General features: G+C 44.9%; 1 protein-coding gene across 2 annotated transcripts in view; it reads right to left on the reverse strand.

Annotated features, from left to right (window-relative positions):
• PNPLA1 (patatin like phospholipase domain containing 1) overlaps window positions 1–19,324 on the reverse strand; it is a 34,323-nt gene extending 14,999 nt beyond the window's left edge. The window contains exons 1-2 of one of the 2 annotated variants that reach the window (XM_006907428.1): window positions 19,120–19,324; window positions 27–259 (exon numbers count right to left, since the gene is read on the reverse strand). In XM_006907428.1, the coding sequence (XP_006907490.1) occupies window positions 27–259; window positions 19,120–19,324 (438 nt within the window). Of the gene's footprint in view, window positions 1–26; window positions 260–19,119 lie in introns of those variants that run through there. The other variant, XM_025043660.1, reaches the window with a different exon arrangement.
• Window positions 19,325–20,169: the final 845 nt, after the last annotated feature.

A 20,169-nucleotide genomic window follows, 5' to 3' on the forward strand; every position in this document is an offset into this window, starting at 1 on the left:
CCACCCCCTCAGTCCCTGCCCCTTGCCTCAATGAGTTCTTCCTTGGATGTGTACTCTGAAACCACGACATTCTCTCCATCCGTCAACCGGGTGAGGCTCACGTGGAGCTTCCCCGTGGCGGCCTTGTAGGAGTCCTCAGGCAGGACCTGGTACAGAAACTGCCTCATAATCCGCACCATCTTGCAGGAGGGGGCCAAGGGCCCGAGGAAGGATTTCTTCACCTCGGCCACACCCACGTTGAGAACTCTGAGGTATTCATCTGTGGAGGAAGCAGAGAGGAGCAGCGGTCAGCGGCCCGTGGCCAAGAGAGATCAACAGCGATTTTCCATCTCATCTTGATCCAACAAATGGGAAAACCTAGAATTCTGAAGCAGGAAAGAACTCAGGAATCCACCTGTCATTCTGCACACGAGGAAAGAAAAACACTGGGGAATTAAGTCACTGGCTCCAGAGAGCCCACAGCTAATCAATGGCAGAACTAGACCCAGGCCTCCTGACTCCGTGCATATTGAGGTCAAAGGACCACTTTCCTACCCCCAAATAGCTTTCCCTAACTTCCTGTCACCATGCCACCATCAGACTATACTCTTTTGGGGTCTTAGAGGCTTTCTGCCCTATATGAGATTCCCGTCAAAACACTGACTGTTGGAAGCCTTCACCAAGTGACACCCTAGGACACTGGCTTAGTGCCAGCTAAATATGAGGGTGGAGTTGGGGGGAGGCTGTTGGCCTTGAGGTAGATGAATTTCAGAGACAGGTGAACTACGTCTTGAAACCATTGCATTATCTTCCCTTTATGGCCCCTGGTACAGGCCTGAGAGGGAGACGGCCCTGGAAGTGGAACACAGCTGTGCCAGGCTGTGCTGCAGGTGCCCCAGGAGGCGGAGATGAACATTCTTCCTCCTTTTGAGAGGAGAGCAGCCAGGGCACATGTGCCAGATAGGGCTCGGGGGCCAGATGTGTTGTGCAGAGGGTGGCAGAGAAAGGAGTAACCCACCCTCCACCCCAATCTCCAGAATTCCACTGGGGAAGTTTGGGGTTGTAGGCTTAGTAAGAAGTGCTATCATGCTTGATTCTCACATGAATACTATAAGGAAGATATCTCTGTCCTAACTTTACTAATCAGGAAACTGAGGCTTGGAGAGGTAATATAAGTTTTCCAAGGTCAATCATCTAGTAAGTGGACAAAGTGGGGTTTTAACCTAGAGTGTGTGACCCTGGAACCCACACTTCTTCCTCTAAACTAAGCCACAAGCTTCTGGAGCTGGACCTGTACCTGCTTCTTGCCTATTGCTGCTAATATCTACCTTGTGCGAGCTCTCTGGAAAAATCAAGAGTGAAAATAGCTCTAAAAAGGACTGCTAAAACAAATATTTAATTGTGAAACATTCTATATAGGAGAACTTTCTTACAGTCATTGTCACAGCAATGGCTACTTGGGAAGCCGTGCAATCATGAGCTCTCTGCCACTAGAAGTAATCAAGCAGAGGCAGGGCAAGTGCCCTGGTTAGAGTGCTTATCAGAGATTCCTGGATGGACAGTAAGGGCTAGGATTCCTTCTAATTTTGAAATTCTTGGATTCTCATGGGAGCTTGACAATGTATCTGGGAAGTTATCACAGTGGGCATTGTTTTCCTAAATAGAGCAGCTGAGGCACAGAGAGGTTAAGTGATTTGTCCAAAGTTACAGCAGTTTAAGGACAAACCAAAGCTAGTGACGCTCTACTCTTCTTCTGTTTTACAGTTCACAGATTATTCCTCATTAATTCTGGAGGTGGGTAGTATAGGAGCTTCAGCATCATGTTACAGAATGTAGAAACTAAGGCAGAGAAAAGCTAAGTGTCTAGCTTAAGGTGAGATAGCCAGGCAGTGTTTGTTCTGACTCCGACCCCACCTTCTTTCTCTGGGTGTTGGACTGATCTCAGAGGCTGAGTGAGCCTGGGTTGCCATGGTGATGGCCTTTTTCTCACCAACATTCAGAAATGCAACTGCATATGTGTAGTAAGGATTGATCTGAGCAACAGAGTTTCTTAGCTGTCACCCCCTTAGAGGGGAGGATGCTCCTGGAAGGTGGGAAGGCCCTGTGGTTTTAGTGAGGTTAGCTTTACCATGTGCCAACTTGTACAGCATTTTCCCTCAAGGAAGGGAAGGAAGCTGGCAACCCACCAGCAGGTTATGAAACAACTGAGCATTTGCATACCAAGGCGTTGGGTTCCTGAGTTCTCGTCCACAAGACCAGTTAGGATGGGGAATCGAACCAGGGTGGGGACATGCTGTTTTTGGCATTTTTAATGAACAACTTGCAGTGGTCTCGAAAGTGTTGGTGGCCTTGGAGCCAGAAGCACTGGATTCAGCTTGCCTGTACACTCCTGGACACCCAGCAGGAGGCTCTCGCTGGGGACAATGGAAGGAAATTTGTTCTTATTGCACAAGAAAAATATATGTTCACTGTGGGGAAAAATTTTTTTAATGCAGATAAGCAAAAAGAAAAATCTTCCTAGATTATATATTTTATATTTATTCTTACTTATAAGAATACTTTAATGGAGTCAATCTATTTACACTATTTTGTAACTTATTCTTTTTAGCTAACAAGTCATGTCTTTCCACATCAAGAAGTGCCCATTTATAACCTAATTTATAAGCAGTATGGAAAGCTATTGTAAGGATATAAGATTATTTATTGAGCAGGTCCCCCAAAGGGGTTGGCTATTTAGTTTGTTTCTTTGCTTTTATAAACAATGCTGCAATTAATAACCTTATGCCTGTGTCCTTACTTATTTTCCTTAGGATAATTCATAGAGGTGGGAATGCTAGGTCAAAGACATGCATATTTAGTCCTTTGTAATGCTTATTTTAATCATGGCTTTTGTATATTATCCATTTACAGTCAACTCAAAGGGTGGTAGTGGGTGACAGGAGCAAAACAGTGTCCAAGATAATAGAAATAGTATAGACATCTCCAATATACTTACATCTGAAAACAGTGCTATCTGGAAATTAACAATATGCTAGCCAAAATTGTGTTGCTAGAGAGAAAGGGGACGGGAGATTGTCTGATTTCTTCCACTCAAGTGCCCAGTTTAATATTTTTTCCTGTTGCTCTTTGGGGATACGTACCAAAGGATGCCTTTATCTCTGCCTCCCCTTACTTCTCTTCAGGTTGCTGTGTGTCTCTGTCTTCAGAGTCTCTCTCTCTCTCTGTCTCTCTCTCTCTCTGTCTCTCTCTCTCTCTCTCTCTCTCTCTCTCTCTCTCTCTCTCTCTCCCCCTCCAGACACCGGATCCCCCACTCCACTCTCCTAGCTGAGGAAAAGCAATGAATCTTCTGGTTAAATAAGTCTCTGTTGGTGGAAAGTCAAGTGTTAAGCATAGCAATTGCTGGGTGCTGCGAGGAGGGATAAATTTAGCTTGCTTCTTTATGCATCTCTGTACTTTCCAGAACCTTCTCCCATTTAAAGGCTTCCAAGCTACAGGCTGCTGGGCTCTGAGATGCGGTGTCCCACACCAACCACAGCAAGATGGGATTTAAAAGCAGCAACGCAGGAAATCCAAGCTTCGCCGCTCCCACCCCCAGCCCACATTCACCAGGTCCTTTCACACCTTCGTATTATCTTAGGATGAGTCTGTCTATGGTCTATCATTGTGTTTTCTCCATAGAAAGCCCTTCAGAAAGCTTTGCTATAAGCTTAGAACATCTCATGGCAGGGGATGGGTCATACTCACCTACACCCACCAAGCCTCCCACGACACTTGGTGGATGCTCAATGTCTGTTCAGTGTGTGAACAAAGGCAAATAGAAACCGGACAGGGAGGAAAAGCAAATGATGAAGGTGCTCACAAGGAAAAGTTACTTGACTTAATTCCCAATGAAAGCTTAAAGGCAAGATGATCCCATATAGATGGATAGGTAGTGGAATGAACTATATCGATAAGTGTGGCTAATTCACTGGGTTTTATGAGTCTATAGTGCTAAAAACCTTAGTAGAAAAAGAAATAAATAAGATCCTGGGACTGGGAGGTTTTGAAGGTCATTTGGAAGCTGCTCTAAGTCTCAGCCACTCAGAGAGTCTTAGTGTTTTCTATGATCAGATTCATTTCTTGGAAAGAGCTCAGGCTTTGGAGTCAGAGAGATTTTGTTCAAATCTCAGATTTGCCACATACTATGTGGGCCATAACTGGCAAGTCAAATAACTTCTTCCAGCCTCAATTTGCCACCTATAATATGGGAATAAGAATACTTATCTTACTGAGTTGCTATGAGGCACATCCTTTTTTTAAGTGCTTGCATATAATAAGCGCTCAATGTTGGTTATGTTGGTAATTCCTCATGGGACCATGGATAAGCTTTCTTAATGTTTCTGCCTTTCAGCTTTCTCATCTGAACAGGGGACAATTATCCCTGTGCCACGTCTTTATTGAGGCGCGTTCAGGTTCACATGTGAATACAAAAGATGTAAAAGCACCGTAGAGACAAGAGTGTGTACCCCTGTTTCAGAGTGTAGAAAGGGGATGAGTTAGTACAGGTACGTTGGCGGCAGCACTCCCACCTCTGTCAACTTGAGAGACCCCACAGATCTACTAGGGAAAAGGAGGGAGTGGTTAGAAAAGCCACTGAAGGGGAAGGAAAGGGATATTTAGATATGTTTATCTTATTTACTTGCTTAAGCGCCTAACGTTTCTCCCTTCGTGAGGGCAAGGATGGTATCTTTCTCATTCATCTCTTTGTCCCTAGCACCTGATGTAATGCTTGGAACATAAGCATTTAATAAACATGAATGCATACATGAATAATGAATAAATGAATGAACCCCAAGAACTGAAGGAGGACACTGAGGTCCAGAGAGAGAAGCAGCTATTCAAGGTGACTCAGAATAAAAACCACTTCTCTTCCCATCTTCCACAAGGCTTCTTGCTAAGTGAAAAATCCTAGAAAGATAGGTATTTTGCAGCCGACAATTTAAATTGCTGGAGATCCCTTTCACAGGGTGCACTAATTAGGTCGGCTGTGTGGGATGGATCTGCCATGGAGGATGGGACTTCGCAGGACCCAGTCTCCCGCGGACTGGTAGCCTAGCAACAACCTCCGGTTCAGCCAATCACTGCTGAGACTCCTCCCGCCGCCTGCCCTGCTCCCCCTGCTGCGAGCGGGTGGGCACCAGCGAAGCAGGGAGACACAACAGCCCCTGGGGAGGCGCCGGCGCGCAAACCTGCATTCCCAGGAAAACCCCGCAATTCTCGGAGTCCCTGTGTGGAGCCCCTGGGAGTCTGCTGCTTCTACCTGGTCCCCAATTGTAGGCTGAATTATAGGCTGCATTTCTCTGTGGGTATAGCTTGACTATCTGACTCCACTATAATAATTATTATTGTCATCTTAACAACAGTCGTTTACCCCAAGCAGGTTTTCACACTTATAATCTCAGTTTATCCTCACGATGACAGCGAGCCCCTGAGGAACAGTGACGCTGGTTTATTCACCATTTTATTTCTATACCCCACACTGCAAGAGCATTTATTGAAAAACAATTTGTCTTGAAGCTGCAGTGTCGTCACTGAAAGGTCCCCAGAGACCCTCTGGGGCAGTGATTTTTCAGTCAGCGAGCCTTCGTTCAGAAGAAATCTTAAGTGGAGAATATATAAAACAATTAAAAACAGGGTTGTTCTGAGTTGAAACCAAGCAGGGTCTTAGACCTGTCCGATTGCCCCCACCTCACCCTAGGAAAGAAGCCCCTGAAAGCACCATGCTGAAACTCTACGATTCTAGGAGTTGAGGTCAAAATACTAATTCTCTCATTTTACAGGTAAAAAATCCAGCTCAGGATAAAGGTTAAGCTCAATAACCATGGCTGAAGGCTGGCTGAATGGATGGATGGAGAAATGAATAAAGAATGGATATACCCTAGGCCTCACAGTCTATGTTAGTTTAAGTTGGAACTGAAATGTACGAAAAAATTCATTTTTCTGCTCTGTTCTGAACGCATTATAGGCTTTAGCCAAAAGCAAAACAACTCTGACCTAGTAAGCTCTTAATGAAACAAAAAACAATACTTTTTTTTTATGGATAATAATCTTCCACACATACCTTTTTCTAACCCTGAGTTTACTAAAGAATTGACTTTAAAAGTTCAGATTGGCTTATATATCAGGTTGCCATGGAAACCATAGTGCCTCCCACTGGTTCATCACTGGATTCTTATTAAGGTGCCGTGGGGCTCTTTCCCAAGGCCTGGGCCCTCATCCTGCTTCTGTGTGCTTCTTCTCCCTCAGAATCCAGGCACAGTCTCCCTAACTTTTCATTGAAGTATCTGCTGATCACCTTGGAGTGAAGCAGGTAGAAGAGGAGCATGTCTAGAAAGTTCTCACAATGTTCTCAGGGCCATTGCTCTGCTTTTTTTCTCCTTGTTTTCTTTGGTAGATCTAGAATTCCCTTTGGGATTCTGCTTCAAGATAAAAACCAATACTGCCCCCTTCTAGGCTGTAACCCATCCTACCACCCTACAGACTCTCTTGCACCACTGAGGGGACACTGGGATAACCCAAGAGTTGTGAACTAGTCAGCCTCCAGTCTTGAGTTGTTTTTGTTTTGTTTTATCTTGTTTTGGTGTGTGTGTGTGTGTGTGTGTGTGTGTGTGTGTGTGTGTGGTCAGGGGACCTTCAGGTGAGGCTCTGCTATTCAGAAAAAAGGCCATCTCAGAGCATTTGTTCAAATTAGGGCACCACTGCCTTCCTCTTTCAAAACCATGATAATTAAAGTTCATTTCTACTGACTAGAGTTATTCACTGCTCCAGCTATTCAAGACTTCAATTGGTTGGATGCGTTACCTGCGTCTCTCTCCATCTATGTTACATGAGTCTTGAAGTGCTCATGAAACCCACCCCACTGTTTACTGCTCTTACCAGCTACTACTGTTTGGTACTTCCTTGGTGTTAGGTGCTGTGTCAGGCGCTAAGGCTTCATTGTCTCATTTAATCTTCATGACACTTTGTTGAGGTAGGTACTATGGTTATCTCTTCTTTACAGGTGAAGAAACTCATTTAGTAGCTTGCTCAAGGTCACACAGCTGAAAAACAGCAGAGTCAGGCCTTGAAGTCCTGAGGGTCCCAAAGCCAGTGTCCTTTTCACCACAGCTCTTTGGCTCCACCAGGGAGGGACATGCCCTCCATCTCTCAGAAACTCTGTTCCCCACTGTGAGGCGAAGGGGTAGTCCCACAAAAACTCTCAGGCTCTGCCTTTCTAGGATTTGGTTTAGGCACACCTCCTAAGGACTCAGATGTCCCTAGGAGACAGGAAGACTCTCTTTAGAGCAACAGAACCCCAAGCACGTCTTCAAACGCATGGTCCTCTAGCCCCTGACTCAAAGCCCCTTCTCAGGTCAGGTCTGTCTCTTCCCTCATAGTAAGCACAAAGAGCACAATCCTGCTTTTCGCTCCCCCTACACACACTTTTTTTTTTTAAACATCTGTGCAGACCTCGCCCTAAGCCCAGCTTATGTTCTGGGCTTCCTCCTTAAAGCCTTCCCTGATCACCCTCACTCTTAGCTCTCTCTCTCCCCTTACTGTCTGCACCAGTTATCTCAGGCTGTCTCAGTGGCCGCTCCTGTCTCTCTGGGTAGCTACATCAATAATAATATACCAGTGTTGATGTCTTCATGTTGACGGGGAGAACAGGGCCTGTATCCCCCATTATTGCTTAGCTCAGAGTAGAACACTTAGTAGATATTCAAGAATGAATAAGTTAACTATTTAATGTTCCACAAGCAGGGATTATTTCTGTTTTGTTCCCCCTTATGCCCCTAGCATTTAATTCGGTATCTGGAAAACTCACTGTAGGGACTTAATAAATGTTTGCTGAATAAAGTAATAATGAATGGTTAAAAAAATGAATGAATGAATGAATGAATGAACTGAAGGAGGAATTCAAAGAATGCCTTCTCCACTGCACTGATAGGAGTCTTTCCAACTAGTGGTCAGGAAGGTAGAATTCTTCAGTGACTCAGCTGGACTTGGGGTTGTGATGAGGCAAACCACAGAGCAATTTGCTCTGTCAGCCCTGGTCCTAACTCTTGTCCCCATATCGATGGACATAAGACCCTAACTGGGGGCAGAGGAGGAGATCTCAGAGGAGGAGATCCAGTATGTTACCTGCAAGAGATGCTTTCCAAACAGTCAGATGTTTCTATTGTGTAACCAACACATTTAGAGTTTTACCAGATTTTCCATTCAAGTCTTTTCTACTTAAGAGTCAAAAGGATTGTTTGGGGAAAATAAATCTTTATCCGTCTGGTCAGAGAGGTTAAACATGTAAAACGCAAGTTACTTTGCGTGAATTGAAAGATTGATTCTAATGTGGCAGTGGGAGTTACAGCACATAGTGACATCATTTCTATATCTATCATGTTATAAAAAGCCTTTTTTGCAGACATCATGTCATCTGATCTCATTTTCTTAACCAATGTGCATATGATTGCTTGGCTGATAGAGTTTGGCAGGAAAGCTGTCGTGTTGCTTGCAAAGCAACTTCTGAAATAATGTTTAAAGAGGCTGTAGAATGCCAAAATTAAGGGATCCCAGGCTTGGCTCTGTTGTATAAACCTGGGAAAGTTATCTAATCTTTCTCAATACCTGTTTCCTCCTTGGGTATAAATGGGTATAAATATAGTAGCTACTTGATAGGGTTGTAAGAAGAGTAAAGTAAATGATTAGTGCAACATTGAGCACACTGCCTGGCACATTGTGAGTGCTTGATAAATAGCTATTATTAATGTGACACTAAGATATAAATCAGAACAGGGTCCCTTTTTACAGAAAACGCTGCCATCTCAGGCAGATAAATAACCCTGGCAATGGTTTTTGATGAAGACATTTTGATTCCAAAAGTGTACCCAGAATCTAAGAAGAAGATAAGAAGGAACTGAAAGCCATCCATTCATTCACACAGAATTCCCATGAGAGAGAAAGCTGTTGATGTGGTTATTGGACTAGAAACTGGCGAGGACAGGGAGTGTGGTCCTGTCCTGTGTGAGGGGGATTGAACTGAGACCCTCACTTAAAGCCAGGACTCTGCAACAGATGCTGGACTAGTGAAAGGTGCCAGTGGCTTGTCTCTGTCCAGGACTGTGGGTGAAAAACACAGCCTCCCATAGAAACTCAAAGCTCCAGGCCTGCATTATGTGTGGGTTTAGAGCTTGAATTGACGCAATCTACAGAGAAATTACCATGAAAATTGGTCCTGAGTTGGAGGTAGCCCTGGGGTGCCTGGCCAAGTTCACTGCGAACCAGCTTAGACGGGCCCTTCTTCCACCCAGGTCACACAGAATTCCCATGGAAAAACCAAATCCTTGTGCAGATGAGTCCACAATTAAAGTATTAAAAATGTTAATCAGACCGGGTTGGAGATCAGTGACTTTTGTTTTAATGTTTAGGAAATTATCTAGGACATTCTTCCTAAGTTTGAAAAATGCTGTTTTACCTATGCTTTTCTATTTCGAGATAATTTTCTTTTCACTTATTCATCCATTCATTCAGCATTCATTCATCAAAGGTTTATTTTGTGACTAAAATTTGTAAGGCACTGTGCCAGGAACATCCATGACTTCTTTTGTCCCTCACTATAATGTCCACGGGATGTGTCCCCACTCAAGTTACAAATGGGAAAACCGAGAGTGAGGCAGGTCCCTGGCAGGTTAAGGACCCACAGCGATTAACAGCAGAGTCATTTCCTGTCCAGGAGGACAGCTGTCTTCCTGTCTGAGAATGCAAACACATTTGTGCTCCAGGGATGCTGCACCTGCTGATCTCCAGCCCGAAACACTCTTCTCTCATTGCACATGTGGCCCTTCCTTCCCCCTCACTTAGAGGCCTCTCCTGACCAGCCCACTTAAAATGTCAGTCTTTAATCATTCACCACGCCCTTCTCCTGCTTTATTTTCAACGTTGAGTGTGCATACTGGAACTTTTTTATATGTTTGGTTATTTATGGCTTGATCTCACCAAGAGACTACCAGCTCCATGAGGGCAGACAGGACCTAAATGAATGAATGGGTAAGTGGTCTGTTTAATTATTGTAATTCAGACCTCAGCTTTTTTGTCTGCACATTGAGGGAATTAAGTTCAAACAGTGGCCTTCAAGTTAAAAGCAAAAAATCACTAAAACACTTTAAGTAAAATTTTAGGGAAAAAAACAACCCATGTGTAAGATGGACAATAGTAGGGCTATACTTGTCGGCCCCAGGGCTTCAGTGTGTGTCCTCTCCCTGATCTCCTGCTCCTAACCCTCCCTGCCCTCCCCGTAGAAGCCTGGGGCTCCTTGGAACACAGTTTGGAAACCACTGGACTAAGTGGTTTACAATCATTTGTAAAATAAAGCTGAACTTCCTCCTATGATATACGAGTATTATGTCTTATCTATAACTGCAGAAAATCATCTAAGAGCCAGGTAAACACCAAAATAGAAATTGCAAAGACATTCGGTGGCATGCCTGCCAACAGCCAGCAATTGTCAGAAGTTGATCGAGCCGCTCTTATTTGAAGAGCAATTTGTGGGAGCCATGGGCCTGATAAGATCTCGGATTGCCAATCTAGTTGATGAAATGAGAAATGACATCTGAAATGATTAAGCAGCATATCATCAAGTACTAGAAAAGGTGGATAGATTCTGTGAGCAAGCTAGAGATTATGGAAAGAGATCCAGTGGGGCAAAATGGGAGAGTTCTTGGGAGGAGGTGAGATATCTGGAGAGAAGAACAGAAGTCATTTCAGGTAGTGGAGGCAATGGGTGCTGATGCGCTGCCTGGGATCCCCGGCTGGACTGAGGCACTCTAGCCCCCAGCTGCCAGGAGGGCAGCCTACTGATGATTCAGAGCTGAGCCCCTCTTCGACCAACAGACTGGACTTGACTCTGTGGTTATGGAGTCATGGTTTTGGTCCCACGCAGGGACAGAGTCTCTCCATCATCGTCATATCACCAATCATGGTTATCGTGGCGGACTGCTATTTGTCTTTGATATCTACTCTCCTTTTTTCTTAGTAATCAAACCTCCAATTTTTAGCTAGACACATGACCTCCCCAAATAAAGTCTACATTTCTCAGACTCCTCTGCAGTCAGGTGTGGCCATGTGACTAGTTCTGATCCATTGGATGTAAGGTGATATGATGTGTGTCACCTCTAAGGTCTGCCCTTAAAGGGAAGAGACATGCCCTCCCCTTTCCCCTTTCCAACTAGCTGGAATGCAGATATGTTGGGGAGCCCTCTTGGATTGTGAGCAGCTCCATGGGAAGACCCCGAGTACTACTTCTGTGAAGCCACCATGCCAGCCTTGGAGAACTGGAGCACAAAGGCCACATGAGCGAGCAATGCTCTCCTGTCTTGTTGAAGCCTCTGCTGTCCCAACCAATACAACTATACTACCAATCCCTTACTTGGCAAAGCTCATTTATAAAAGCCACTGCTGAGTCCCAGAGCCAGTCCCAAGGAGGGGAGGCATTGTTTTCTCACATTATTCAGTAGCTGAGCTGGGCTCAGGGCAGCTTGAGTGCATTCCTGGGATGAGAGGGAAGGGAGAGGGCTGGAGAGAGGAGTTTGGACTTCAGGGTCAGACCAGCTTTGGTCCAAACCCTACCTCCTTCCTTACTAAATCTCACTCTGAAAGACCATGTGAGAAAAAGTGTGTAACAAGCTAGGCTCATAATCTGACACTAGGACACTTAGATAGCCTTTCTTCTTAGAATCTAGAAAGCCTGCTTCCTAGTCAGTGCTCTTTCCCATGGGATTCTGGTCTCTGAGGCAAGTGCTACCCCAGAGCTGGCTGTGGGAGCACTAGGGATTTAGTGCCTGATGGGAATTGGGAGAGACTCTCAGAGGAGCTGACGTCTGAGGTAGACCTTGGAGAATGGGAAGAGGATGAAACAGAGGGAGAGAAGAAAGGGGAGGGCATCCCTGGGAGCTGGAACAGCTCGAGCAAAGGCACAGAGATACGATGCATCCTGAGACTATTGTGGAAGTGAGAGAAGCTTTCCCAATTCCAGCCCTAATCCTTAGCTCCACCCTTTTGATATTTTAGTTAGTGGTTTGGGCATTTGTCGGGGGAAGTTGAGGTTGGCATTGTTGAAAAGGCAGGGTGGGAGGTATTGAAAAACAATTACTGTATGAGATCGAAACAAAATCGCCTGATGATCTCTGCTGAGTCAGCTTTGTTCCTTCATCCCTCCCCTCATCTATCACCTACTGGAGCAGGTGCCTGCCCTGCACTGTCCTGTGCTGTGAGGACATCAACCAGCCTCACTCACCTGGGCTTTTCCCTAGACTCACAGTCCTTATATGCAGAGATACATGCTCTGAAATGCTCTCGCGAAAACAAGGCTAGGTGAGCCCACATGCAACTTCTGTGTGACTTTAAAATGATTTCCAAATAAAAAATAAAACAAACAAACAAACAAGTAAAATGAACCAGGGCGAGGGGTAAATAGATAAAACCCAGTTGGTAAATGCTGATAATTGTTGAAATTAGATGGTGGGTCCTTGGAGTTCATTATATTATTCTTTCCAATATGTTTTAAATTTTCCCATTAAAAAATTTACTGAAGGGTTTTTAAAAATGTACATAAATGATCATAACAGCATATTCATAGTAGCCCAAAGTAAAAACAACACAAATGTATATCCAATGTATGGATAAATAAAATGTGGTATATCCAAACAATGGAATATTATTTGACAATAAAAAGGAATGAGTACCGGCACATCCTACAACATGGATGAATCTTGAAAACATGCTAAGTGAAAGAAACCAGACACAAAACACCACATATTGTATGATCCTGTTTATATTAAATGTCCAGAATAGGCAAATATAGAGAGACAGAAACTAGATTAGTGGCTGCCAGGAACTTAGGGGAATGGAGAAATTGAGCGGTGATATCTAAGGAGTATGGGGATTTTGGGGGGGATAATTAAAATGTTCTATAATTGAGTGTGATGTTGGATGGACAATTGTGAGTATATTGAAAGCCACTGAATTGTACACTTTAAATGGGCAAATTGTATGATATATAAAGTATAACTTAGTAAAGCTGTTTTAAAAGTTAAAAAATGGGTAGAGGGGAAGAAAAACAGCCAACAGAAGCTCTGGGCCAAAGATCTCAACCACTTCTCTGAAAAATAGATTGGGAGTGGGGATTGGCTAAGGGGAGAAGATAGACGACCCCCCTTAACCAAACTCAGTCTTTCTCATTTGTGGCCCAGCCAAAGGCCCTCATTAAAAACTAATCCAGCCTAATGCCACTGTAGTGAAACTGTTTCTCTCACCCCAGACTAATGAAAATTCCGTATCTGATTATTAATTGTCAGTCAGATATGGAATTTTCATTAGTCCAGGACTTTGATGGGTATCTTACAGGTTTCTATGTGAAATGCCTCATCCATTCCCACCGTCTGGCCATACACTCATAGCATCCTTAGGTAGATAATACATCTTAGTTTTCCGAAGTGCACTGGGTTGCAATCATCACTGTTCATTGGAATCACCTGGGTGACTAGCTCTGCCCACCTCCCCCGCCCCAGAGATCCTGATTTTAATTTGTTTGGGAGAAGTCTGAGCAATGAACATTTTAAAAGCTTCCCAGGTGAGTTGGATGTACAGATGAGATTGAGGACCATTGATTTAATGAAGATTTTTTTTAAGTCTCTCTAGAAGAGACACAAAATTATGGCGTAGAGTATAGTAAGTATTCTATTATGAAACTGTTCCTTTAGTTAATGTTTACACCGAGTCACAATATAAAAAAAAATACTTCTCACTGTGGGTTTCAGTTCAGGAATCTGAAGATCTCAGGTTTACAGGTCCTTTTAGTCACTGTACTAAATTTTAAGGGCCCCTGGAGCATCAAACAAGCACTGAGGGCAGGTGCTCTTCTTCTTCAGAACATACCCAGGACTTTGATGGGTATTTTACAGGTGTCTATATGAAATGCCCGATCCATACGCTAATAGCATCCTCAGGAAGGTAATACACCTTAGTTTTCTAAAGTTCACTGCGTCTCGACCATGGCTGTACATCGGAAAGGCTGTACCTTTCCCATCTTGGACAACTCTTGCTGAGCCAAAAGTCGCCTTTCTGACACCCTCGTGTCCACCTGCACTCTCTACCGTCCCCCTGGAAGCATCACATTTCCCACTGCATAACTCTGTTGTCATGCCATGTCCTCTCTAGAAGCCTAGGTTCCTGCCTAACCTGTCTCTACCTGTCAAACTTCTACTCACCTTTCAAGCACTAGCTCAAGTGCCACTTCCACGAGGCCTTCCACAATGGGAGGCATTTACTCCCTCCCTCTGCACTCCTATGCCTTTTAATTTTCTAACATTCGGTTGGAACTTTCTTGTATCATTATTACCTGGCGGCTGCCTTTGAGTTTGAGTAGACTGTAAGCTCCTTGAGGACCAGAGTTTCACTTTGTATTATATCTCTGCATCCTGTGCAGGGGCTAGTGTATACGCAACAAACATTTGTTGAATGAATGAGTGAATACAGGATTCACTTGCCAGATAGTTTTTATAGCGGGAAAGTTGCCAAAGTCGTAGCTTAAGTGGAGACAGGGTTTTAAATCCACCAAATCCTCACTTTATGATAAGAAAAAAATTTATTTTTCAAAATTATACAAATGCAGCTTTGAGGCAAGTTCTCAGCCCCACTTCTGACCAGACTGGAAATCCTGAGCTCTCTACAGGTTGCCATGGAGATCATCTCTCCTCAGATTAATGAATGAATGAACAAAGGTTTAGTGCATCTCAAAAACCAGGCACTGTGTAAGTGCTTTTACAAACATTTTTACATGCCCCCAAATTGGTCCTATTACAGAGCTAAGCACTCATCTCCAGAAGATGAACCTACATGAGCTTTCTCAGGAACAAAACACACAATCTCAGGACAGAAAAGCCGAGGCTGGGAACTAGAGAAGCTCTGGGGGCCATGCGTTGAAGACTTTTTTTTAAAAAGAGACAAACCTCTGGTTGTATGCAGACAGTGTAATTACACATAAAAAAACATGGGATAATCTACCAACATCCTTTTAGAAATGTTAAGAAGGTTCAACAAAGTTGCTCAAAACAAAATTAATATGGCAAAAATGTCAACAATCCTTTATATCGGCAATAATCAATTAGATTAGAAAATGTGATAGGAAAAAATATCCCATTCCTCACAACAACAAAAACTGATATATCTAATAAGAAACATACAAAATCTTTATTGAAGGACAAAATTGGCCGGAAGAAATAAACAGATAGATTATGTTTATAAATGGAAAGATGTCATTTCAATCAAAATCCCAACAGAGCTTTTCACACGGGGAACAAACGGGATCAAGAATAACAGAAGCAATATTTGGAGAAGAAATTGGAACACAAGGAGGAGAGGGATTGCTATATATGATGTGCCCTTTATTATAAAGCTCTGGTGATTAAAACAGTGATATGGTGCAGAAGTAGACAAATTAGCCAATGGAAAAGAAGAGAGACTCCAAGGATAGACTCTTGAGAATCCAGGAACTTGAATAAGCCAGAGGCAGCATTTCAAACAAGTGTAGAAAGAGCTGTCTATAAATATTGTGGGGTAATTGGTCAGCACATGGTGAAACCATTAAAAACATAGATTTCTACCTCGAATTAGCCACAAAATAAATTCCAGATGAATTAACCTAAAACTTTTAAAAGAAAATATAGAAGAAATCATTGTCACAAAAAAGGTATTAAAAAACACAAATTGTAATAGGAAAAGATTGATACATTTGACTTATTAAAATTGAAATTTTGTGAACGACAAGAGACATCGTAAATAAAATAAAAGGACAAGCCGTGGAATGGACTAAGATAGCTACAATGTCTACAACTGACAAACGATTCGTGTACAGACTATAAAAAGAACATCTACATGTTAAAGAGAAAAAGCTAACTCTAGAAAAACGGGAAAAGGTCATGAGCAGGCAAGTTACAGAAGAGGAAACACAAGCGGTCAATAGATATATAATAATCAGAATATGCAGATTAAATAAGCGAAATGAAGTGAGATATAACTTCACATTCCTTAGATTGAATTAGAACTTTTTATTCTGACAGTAAGTACTAACGGTTGCTGACATTGTGGAGAAATTAGTGATTAAATTGGTACAGCTACTTTGGAGAGTAATTTAGCCAGTTCTGTATAGTTAACGTGATGTGTACTCAAGGGAAACATTCCATGCAGACACGGTGGACACAAATAAGGATGCTTGTCGTAATGTTGTTTATAACAACAAAAACTGGTCCGTATCCATCAACAGAATGGTTCCATGAACAGTGATATACTCTCAGTGAAATATATACTGAAAGAGGTAAAAAGCCTTGAAGAAAGTCAGAAGACTGAGTCCTGGGCTCTTGTTCTGCTTCTAACTGATGATGGGATGTTACACAGGTCACTTGTCCCTCTGTGAAGCATGCTCTCCCCGATATTCTCATGGCTCACTCCTTCACCTCCTTCAGGTCAGTGTGCAAATTCCACCTGAGCCCACTATTTATACAACCAGCATCCGCACCCCCTGACAGTCCTTCATCAAGAAGCAGAATGGTTTAAAGGCTGAGTCCGTAGACTCTGGGCAGACTTGGTTCAAACCCCATCTTTACCAAATACTGTTTGTATGACCTTAGGCAAGTTATTTAAGCTTTCTGTGACTCAGTTTCCTCCTCTGTAAAATGAAGATAATAATAGTTTTCACCTCGGAGGGTTGTTGTGAGGACTGAGTGAATTAATACCCCAAATATTTAGAACAGTGCCTGTTATAAAGAAGGTGCTCGTGAATAGAAAATGACGTGGCAGTTCAAATGAATGAAGGAGACTGGAGTGATGTGGGTACATCTCACAAACAGGCTGCTGAGTGAAAAGAGGGGGTCCTGCATGGTCCTGAACTTCTCTCCTCTAATCACGGGCCCCACACAGTCCAGCCCTTAGTTGCTCCCACAGTTAGGTGTCCCTCTCATGGGTTTTAGTGCCTCTCACCTGCTGTCCATGCCCATCACAGCTTGGCCGAGGAGGTTTTTGGCAATATGTTTTGAATCGATTGAATCGAATTAATTCCGAAAAGTCCTTGAATGCCAGAGGATGAAGACACCATTGACTCTCTCAGAGAATAAAGACATGAGGAGAGTGGGAGCAACAGAGCAGGTGAGCGACACGGACCCCCAGAAAGGGAGAGAATCCCAGAGGCAGGATGTCTCCAAGGGCAGGAATTCTGTGAGTCCAGGACGAGGGAGTGGGGGCTCTCCCCACAGCCCCTGTCTGAAGGCCTGTCCTGGGTCCATTGGGTGACTGAAGTTTTAACTGCCACGTTCGCAGAGGACTCTGTGCATAAAACAAGATCTAGAAGGGTCCCAGGGAAGCCCCTAGCACTGACTGCTGGCGGAGAGTGGGGTTGGAGACCAGGGGGTTTGGGGACCAACGGAAGCTTTGTCTTTACTTCCTGTAATTTTACTCTCTGTACTTTTGCATTGATTGAGTTCTGTACAGTGAGAAAGAATTCGTTTATCAAAAAGAAAAATTATCTTGCATGTAAGAAGTACTCAGTGAACAGGCATTACTATCATCTTTAAAACAAAGGTAAAGAAGACAGAGACCTCCTTCAGGGCGCAGAAGTCCCCAGGCGAGAAGGCACCCTGCTGGCACCTCTTCCTCGCGCAGTGCAGCTGGTCCTTCAGCAAATCTCGCTGGCACTACCTTCCGAGCACGTCCTGAATCCAATCGCTTCCCCTCTCCTTCACCACCCAGCCACCTGCCTTGCTCATCCCTAGCTTAGTTGTACAATAGCCTTCTTGTTCCTACCCTAGGAATTAGGTACTACTAGAATCTCCACTTTGCAGGCGCAGCAACTGAGGCACAGAGAGTTAAAACATTTGCCTCAGGTCCACATGTGAAATGGCAGAGCTGGGATCCAACCCAAGTGGAGTATGTGCTCTTCGCCGGCCCCTCCACGTTGCCTCCCTTCTAGCCTGTCTGTGCACCCCATCTCTCTCATCAGAGCTTGCTACTCTGGCTGTAAGGCTCTGTGTGTTCTGGCCCTGGCCTACCTCTCCAGCCTTATCCCCACTCCCCTCCTCCTCACCCACCGATCCACAGCCCCACTGGCTTCCTTGGCTGCTCCTCCACCTAGAACATTCTTTCCTTACTGGTCTTCAAATGGCTTATGTTCTCCCTTCACTCAGGCCTCTGCTTGATTGTTACCTCTTGCAAAAGCAATCCCCTGACCACCCTTTCTAAAAAAGTCCCCAATTTATTCTGACCCTTTCCTGCCATAATTTTATTCATAGATCTTACACTTCTTGACATGACATCATGTTTGAATGTTTATTACGTGTCTCCTCTCCCTAGAATTTCTGCTCCACGAGGACAAGGACTTTGTCCCCAGTGCCTGGAACAGAGCCTGGCACAGAACAGCAGCTCATAAATGAATAAATGAGCCCAAGACAGCGCATGTGGACATTGGGCCTCTCTAGCACCAGATCTAGGCCTACTGTCTGTGGCTGCTTGGAAAGTGTCTGTACCCCTGCACAGGATGGCGCTTTTGCCCTCTGGGTCAACAGTGTGGCCCCATCCTTCTCTCTGGGGCCCCTGGACCGGCAGGGTAGAAGGTGAAGTGAGAATTTCCATATCCTTCCCAGTTTGTCCCCCTCCTGCCCCTCCCGCCACCTGAAAGAGGATCTGACAAATCCATCCCCGCCAAGGTGATGAAGATGTGAGGTGCTGCCCTTGCTGGGGATATCTGCATTTTGAATAAGGCCCAGGCAGGAGACACTTCACCCCTATGTCTCACTATGTCGTGTTGTAACTCCTGAGACCAGAATGTTTGGGGGAGACCCTGCCTTTCCTTCTCTCAGGCTCCAGGAGACCAGGAGACAGGGCTTCACTGGTAAGAGTGTTGAGGGAGAGGGAGAGATGCGACTCGAATGTTGCAGCCCCTGCCATCCCATTTGATCTACCTCATCTTTTCCTGCTGCCCCAAAGGCCTGGCTTGCTTTCAAAAGGATCCCCAAGCAATCCTGAGGCTCTGCTTTGGGGAATGCCCCCAGAGGCTCCCCAGGGAACCCAGGACAAAAGTCTTACCCATCTCAATCCCGCAGATGACCAAGGCCGCAATCACTGCACCTGCTGAAGTCCCAGAGAAGCGATGAGCTGTTTCCAGCATCCGGGGGGCCAGATCCCGTAGGGCGTCCACAGCCCCAGCCTGGTAGTAGGAGAGGAATCCGCTGCCAGAGAAGGAGATGGAATGAGGGGTGTCTGGGTCTCCCTTGAACACCTGTTCTTCCATCTCCTCGGCCTGGGGCCCTCTGTGGTGGAGAGGAGTCGCCCCTCAGCCCTGGTCTACTTGAGCCGGGGCTGCCCTCCAGTTGGAACTCTGTCAAGCTTCTGTGCCAGTCCGGAGCCTGGAATGTGGCCGTCTCTCCCCCGCCGGCTGGGGCACCCCCGGGTGGCTCAGGCAGCTATGGCCTGGGCCTGTTGATCTCTGCCAGGAGACAGCCCCAAAGCCTAGTAAAGGGCCCCAGACCCAAGGCGAGGCGTATGAGCAGCGTCTGGTCCTGCGAGGGCACCCGAGCTTCATTGTGTAGCTACTTCATTGTGTAGCTAGATTCATCTCCGGTACAGGATCCTCAGCCCTCCGCCCATACCTAGGGGCATTCACGGCTGCCACTCAGGGCCAGGCCCAAAGAGGCGGGTGTTACTCAGCCCTCAGCCCAGAAGGCTTCACACATGGGAGTTGCAAAACTTCCTCCGATGGTTATCAGAGGGTGCCTCTCTCTCTCTCCTTGACTGCTGTGGCAGTAAAGGAATTGAACACTGGCCTCCCTCCAGGAGGTCGAGTCCCTCCCTGAAGGGGCAGGGCTGGCATATTGGCTCTGGTTTTTGAAGGAGAGGCACTCCCACCACCCACACTCCCCACAGTCTTGCCCCTCCCTGGGCTCCTTCTCCAGGCTCCGTGAGGCATGTGTGGTATGTTGCACCATTGTTTTTTATTTGTTCTTATTAAGTAAGCTCTCCTTTGCTTATTCACTTGTTTGTTCACATGTTACGACTGGCTAGAGGCAAAATTGTAAAGAAAGACAAGTTTTGCTTCTGGGGCCCCACCCACTGCTGCCTCTCCATCCTCACTGTCTT

This window comes from Pteropus alecto, unplaced genomic scaffold (genome assembly GCF_000325575.1).
Source record: "Pteropus alecto unplaced genomic scaffold, ASM32557v1 scaffold202, whole genome shotgun sequence".
Taxonomy (NCBI): domain Eukaryota; kingdom Metazoa; phylum Chordata; class Mammalia; order Chiroptera; family Pteropodidae; genus Pteropus; species Pteropus alecto.